This window comes from Numida meleagris, chromosome 11 (assembly GCF_002078875.1).
Source record: "Numida meleagris isolate 19003 breed g44 Domestic line chromosome 11, NumMel1.0, whole genome shotgun sequence".
NCBI classification, from domain to species: Eukaryota; Metazoa; Chordata; class Aves; order Galliformes; family Numididae; genus Numida; species Numida meleagris.
This window is the reverse complement of record NC_034419.1, coordinates 11,390,929-11,397,561: the sequence shown is the minus strand read 5'-3', so window position 1 is coordinate 11,397,561 and position 6,633 is coordinate 11,390,929. Positions and strand designations below refer to the sequence as shown.

The window sequence follows — 6,633 nt, the reverse complement described above, 5'->3', positions numbered from 1 at the left end:
CCGCTCGGTGCCGGCTGCCGTCCCGTCGGGGCTCCCGCCCGGAGCAGCGCTCGGCCCCGGCGCGCTGCTATTTCGGTACCGCCGCTCCCGGAGCGTGGGCCGCGCTATTTATAGCGGGCGGCTCCCCCGCCGGAGCCGCTCCCGGCTCCTCCGCGCCGCCGCCCCCCGGCTCTTCCCAGCTCGCCCGCCTCCCGCAGCCCAGGCACCACGCAGCCCAGGGGTCGGCACACTGAGGTCTTTACTGCGGAGCCGCCTCGGAGCCCCCGCCGCTCCCCGGCCCCAAGCGGGGTAATCACAAGCGGGTGCTCGGTGCGGTGCCCGCGTCCCCCCCGAGGACGGGGGTCCCGGCTCGGCCAGGGGACCCCGGTTCTCCATCTGTCGGTCCTGCAGCGTGGCGGCGCTCACAGCGTGCTGCTGCCTCTCAGTCCCACACCCCGCACGAACTGCTCGAGGAGGCCGCCGATGGCCCCCGAGGGGCTGGGGGGCACGGCCTTGAGGCCGATGGTCCGGCTGTAGCTGGCCAGGAAGGCGGAACGCACTTCTTCCAGCCGAGACTCGCGGTCGCTCGCTGACACCAGCCTAGGAGACAGAATCGGGAGGTCAGCGGCTGCGGCCACCCCGCTGCCGTGCAGGGCTCACGGTGAGGCGGTGCCAGCCCCGAAATGCCCCGGCTGTGGCACCAGCGCTGCCGCCTCCCTGCTCAGCCCCTGCAGCCTCCCAGCAGCTCCCCTCGGTTCTCCTCCTCCATCACCCCCTGGCTTCTCCCCCTACCCCAGACGCACAGAAATCGCGGCTCTTGCCCAGACACACGTGTGGTGCTTGGAGAGCCGCTTCCACCTCAGCTGCGCACAGCCCTCACTGCCCCTTCGCGCACACCAGGGAGCAGCTTTGGGGCAGGGTGCAGGGACAGGAGGTGGCTGTACTCAGGCGGGACGCAGCCTGCAGGGTCCCACTCTCCTCTCCAGCTCAGCCCTGCACCTGGCTTGGCGTGCAGCAGCGCGAGGAGGTAACGATCCCAACCAGGGAATCGGCAAAAAGCAGTGGGGCCACTCAGAGCCAGCAGCTCCACGTGCCACGGCTCAAACCTGCCCTCGCCGCTGCCCCCAGTTAGAGGAAGGCATTCCTCAAAGGTCGCCCCAAGGGCGCAGCGCAAACCTCCCCATCAGAAATTCTCTTTCATCTCCCCAGCGCCTGGGCCGCCTCGAAATTGGCACAGCTCATTTGAATGGAAGCGTTCACCACCCACAGCCAGCAGCTTCGGTCCGGAAACGGCAGCGAGAGGATATGGTGGGAGGCCCGTAAACAGCGAGCGCTGCTGCGGCAGCGCGCCCGGCCGCTGTGCAGGGTCTGGTAATGAAGAGGAGCCAGAGGGCGAAGTAAAAAAAGGCGACGTTTCTAAACACATGAAAAGATGCTCGTTGGCAACCTCATTAGGATGGGGAACTCGCAAAGCTGCTAGCATGAAAAAGAAGCTGGATGAAAGCAGGGCGTGCTTATATCCTGCGTTCAGTGATCTCAGATGGCAACTGCGGAGGTAAGGGAGGGTGTGGAGCAGTCAGGTCCTGCAGCTTTGGGCTCTTACACGTTTTATGGGGCAGCTTAACAAGCAGACAGTTTCATGGAGTGGAACATGCAGAGGCGCAGGGTCACCGAGAGCCCCATGTCCCTCAGTGCCACATCCGTGCCCTGCCCTGTGATGCAAAACAGAAGCTTAATTGGAATTTAATTTCCCCAAACTCACGCTGTGCTGGGCTGCAGACACCTGGGATAAAGCCACAGTGGCTCCTGAGCAGCACTGGAGCAGAGAGGCAGCACCGGGGCAGGCTCCGTGCAGCATCTTTGCACTCCCTTCCAAGCAGCAGCCTGGGCCTGGCCCTGCAGCCCCCACCAAAGAGCCAAGCAGGACAAAGCATTCACGGCCTCAGCTGCATGCCCAAGGGAGAGGCAGCACTGCTGTTTCCCACCCTTTGAACTTCCCAAGCAGCCACAGCGCAAACAGCAAGAGCCTCCAGGTAGCTCCCGTGCTCAGCAGCTTCTCTCTGTCATGTTCCCCATCCTGACATTACCTCCTTGCTGCTGCTCAGCAGCCACACAGCGCCACCAGGCTTGGGGGACACAAAGCAGTCACTGCGTCACACATCTGCCCCTTGGTCCCTTCTGCTTCCCTCCTGCTCCTGTCCCCCAGCGCTCCGCAAACGCCACAGGAGCAGCATAGTGTGTCCTTGCCCTGGCAGAAAGGGGACCTGGCGGCAGGAGCATCCCATGCTCCCTGTGAATCTCGCCCCGCATGGGGCAGCAGCTTGGATCTGCTCAGGATAGCACGCAGCCCCCAGAGGATCCCAGCCAGGCAGCGTCTCACAGCACACATTTGTTTTCATGTTGCTCTACCTCCAAAGTATGTACTCAGATCTCCGCTAAGGGACTGCGAGCTTTCGGCAGCACGACTCCAGTGCAGCCAGCCAGGGGCAGCCCCTGAGCTGCCATTACAGCTGCTTGATTGAGAGCTTGCAGCCTGAAGGCACACGCCAAGGCTCTGCTCTAACAGCAATTAAAGCACGGCTCCTGCCTTTCAAGCTTCTGCAAAGGTGACTTTCTGTGTGGGGAGGGCCCCGTGCCTCCCCGCCATTTGCACAGTGCCATGCAGTACGATGCAGTGTCTGCCACTCAGCCCCAACCTTATGCAGCACCTGCAAATGTCACCAAAGTGGGGTGACAGAATGGAAGCCCCTCTCCTACTGCAGCAAGGACCTGAACCCAGCAGGGAGATAGAGATGAGCAAGATCCAAAGGCAAGAAATCTGGGTGAGCAGTCCTGTCCTGTCAGGCACACTTCCATGGATGCCCAAATTCACTGTCTTCAAGGAACAGAGAGAAAATCCTTCTGCAGAAAGCAACGTGCCCCCCATTGCTGGGCAGAGATGTGGGTTTCCTTCAGAGCTCAGAGAGAGAATGCGTAGATGCAAAGCACCAAGGCAGCAAAGATGGGACAGCTTGTTACAGGCTCCCAGGCTTCTTCCAAAGGACCAGGTGGTAACATTCCAGTGCCCACAGCCAGCTGGGAGAGCCCGGGGAGATGCTGCATTGTAGACACTTACAGGCAAGTGTTAGGGAACTCATCCGGGAAGCTGCAAGGGAGAGAGGCGTCTGCGCTCAGGGTTGCCTGCTCCCGAATACTGCCACACCCTGTCACCATCTGCCAGCTGCCAAAGTCTGTGGAAACGGAAGATCCGGGCAGAGAATGGTCCACCGATCTGGGGCAGAGAGAGAGGGAGACGGGGCCATCAGTCAGGTCAGCAGCCACACGCCTCCCGCTGCGCCGGTGCCAGGGGGACAGCTGCCAGCAGCAGCGGTGCCAGCAGTGCCGGCACTCTGGCAGCAGGACAGCATGCAGCGCTGGCTCAGCCCCAGGCCAGGCCTTTCCTCTGAATGCAAGAGGAGAGCCAAGCTGGTGGGGCAGCCGAGCAGCACAGGTACCCCAGGAGCCAGGCAGATCAAAGCTAGCGAGAAGCAGATGGCCATGCAGAACAGAGAGACCCTTTAGCGAGATGCAACAGCCCCAAATTCTGCACAGATGTGGAGCATCCACCTGTTGCTCGTTTCAGCTGTGAGCACATCCCAGGGCAATGGCAAAGCCTGATGGAGAGCTGTGGCTGTGACTCGCTCACTGCTGAGGAAGATTTAGAGACCCACAGTCTATAGAGATGGTACCAGCGTCGAGCAAGACTGTCCCTGCGCCTTGGGGCACCCACTCCCTGCAGCTCCATCCCTGGATTAGGAAGGTGGGCTGTACTGAGAGGCACAGCTTTAGAATATGAAACATAATCAGGAGTAGGCTTGCAGGATGTAACCCCCGCACCAGGAAAGCAGGGAGCAAGAGAACTGAGAAGCGAGCCTGAGGAGTTCCCCCGAAATCTCCAGGCAGTGGGCACAATCACCTGAGAGGAACCCAGAAGTCTTGGCTTCCTGGGAGCGAGCCATTACTGTGCCCTGCTGCACAGCAGTGCACACACTGCTGGAAGCACAGCCTGTGGCAGAGCTACTCAATTACACACACTACCAAGATCTTGTGGATAATTTATCTGAGATGTGCCGGGCACAGAGCAGTGCAAGAGCTCCAGCTCTGCCGGGCCAGGTACTTGCATGCTGTCTTCACAGCTAAGAATAGCAGTGGCGCACTGCAGCTGCTCCCCGAGAGGCCAGCAGAGCAGCCAGAACCACAGGATCTCCCACAGCATGGAGGGCCTCGGTGAGAACGGCACAGGAGGGGGGAAACAGGGTGAAACCCCTCTGTGGTCCAGACCTAAGCCTGGCATTTAATGAGTCTGATCGATATATCCAAGCTTGAGAAACACAGCCCCGAGCTGCACACGAGCTTCCCCCCGCAGTGCTGGGGATCCTGCAGCTGCAGGCTGGGTAACACCACTGTTTTCAGGTCCAGGTTCTGGAAGGGCAGTGCAGGGAGAAATGGGAAGAGCAGAGCTCTGACTGCCTTGTGCAGTGCCTGTCCTCAGGCTGTGAGGTGAACTGAACGAGTTCAGAGAGCAGCTGCGAGTGCCCAGCACTGGGAGAACACTTCCTTCCAAAAAGATGTTTTTCCTAGAGCACGTAACACTGCGGTAGGAACAAGGGCATCTCCTACCTTGGAACTGGAGCTGCAGCACATACTGGTAGAGATGAGACAGGGATAACCCTCCCTGGGATACAAGGAATTCGTAAAGCAAACGGAGCAGCTTTTTACTGACACCTATCCCTCTCCCTGCCTCTGGGAGATGAAGCAGAGGAGAGCAGGCAGAGCACAGTGCAGGAAGCCAGGGAGAAGCACACAAGGACTGGAGGAACACTGCTTCAGCGTGCAAAGAAGAGACTATCACCTCTTTGAGTGCAGAATAGACAGACAGGAAGAAGAGGAGCAGCTTAGGTACACATGGAGCGACAAGAATTTGAGCTAAAGCAGTGATGAGATCTATAAGTAACAGACCTAGGTAGAGGAAAGGAGACAAGGACAGTGTTGCCGTCAGAAATGTACAAAGTTGCCCAGAGGACAGGCTTGAGACCAGGCAGAAAGAAGGGTTTGAAGATGGGGAGTCTGAACAGCAGAGCAGGTGCAGATGGGCTTGGGATGGGATCTTCATGTACAGGTGAAGAGAGCTGAGTGGGAATCTGCAGTTCTTGCAAATGGAGAGGGTGGTACCAGGAGATGCTTCTGCCCATGTGGCAAGCAAAAGAGCAATATGTGATCCAGGGCACCAGGGACAGCAGAAATGACACTGTCCATTATCATTCACATGGGTCAGGTGCATCTCTGATAAAGAGGATGAAGGATTGTTTCCTGCTTTGGGTGTGAGGCCTCAGCTTCCAGCTGCTGGGTCGTCTTCCATGGCCGTTGGCTAGAAGTAGACCAATCTTTACCACCTTCTGGCAGTGGACCAAGTCACTTCTTCAGTCTTCTTTGGCAGGCTGACGAAAGCATCGTGTACCTCCCACAAGACTGACTCGTGGCTCCGCAGCCCTCCAACCCTTCCTAGCGTCCCTGGCCCCGTCAAGTAGCTGTGCAAAGTGGCAGTGCTGAAACACCACACAAACACATCTGTTCCTTCTCAGCGCTGGCCATGCTGCAGGGAGGGGCAGGAGTGGATGTATGACACCTTCCTGCAGAGCAGTGTGCTCCCACACTCCCATCTCTCATCTCTAGCCCAGCTGCAGCGGGAACAGGGAACCCTAGCCCAAAGCACAGACTTTGGAAACCCAGTCCATCAGTATCAAACTGTCAGACAGCACGTGCTGCTTCACCATTCTGCTCCAGGTAGCTAGAGTTCAGAAAGTTGCATCTGACCTAATAGTGTAGGATTCTAGGAGTCCAAGTCCACTGAATCTGTTTCTCTCCTCCAGGCAGCAGAATAAACACTTGATTAGTGAATAAACTGTGAAAGTGAATAAGCTGATCAACTCTGCATTGAGTCCAGCTCACTCCTCCTGGCCTAAACATCTGAGTGCAGCCAGCAGAGCTGAGACACCATGACACACTTTTCTTCTATCTCTTCCCTATCTCCAGCTTCTTCTCAAGGGAGGCTCCTGAGGCAGCATCACAACCAACAGGCACCTTAGACAGCCTCCAGTCAGCAGGGGCGAAGGCTGGGAGAGAAAGGATGGGAAGGCAAAGCGACAAACCTTGTGCTTGCTGCAAGGGCAGTGGAGCTTCTTAAAAGCTGAGCTTGAGACCAAGACCAGATCTCTAGGCTGACCAATCTAGCCAATGCCAGAGGTGAAAATCTTCATGGTGTTCCTACCCCTGAAGGCTCCTTGCGAAGGTTTGCTGCAGAGACCCAAAAAGGGCTTCACTGGTGCCTCAGTGCAAGCTGCTGATGCTGGGATAAAAAGCTCAGGCCTCAAGCCTGTAAGAACAGGTCTGCAACATGTGACAGCCCTGCCTGAGGCTGGCAAGCTGCAAGGGCAGCACAGAGGGGCTTGGGAAGCATCCGGACAGCTACAGCAAAGCTGACAAGGTTAGGAAAGAGGAGATACAGCAAGGCTTCAAGTTGCTGTATCTGCCACAGACATCCAATGGCAGACAGAAAGAGAATGAAAGTGAGCTTCACACACCCACCTCCTCAGGTCCACGAGTGGGAAGAAACTC

General features: G+C 57.9%; 1 protein-coding gene across 1 annotated transcript in view; it reads right to left on the bottom strand.

Moving 5' to 3' along the window:
* The window catches only part of MTMR14 (myotubularin related protein 14), a gene marked incomplete at its 5' end in the record, with an annotated part of 29,751 nt that continues 23,339 nt past the window's right edge, over window positions 222-6,633 (bottom strand). Inside the window, 2 exons of the mRNA XM_021409669.1 lie at window positions 222-579; window positions 3,095-3,250. Of these exons, the coding sequence (XP_021265344.1) occupies window positions 402-579; window positions 3,095-3,250 (334 nt within the window). The remainder of the gene's footprint in view (window positions 580-3,094; window positions 3,251-6,633) is intronic.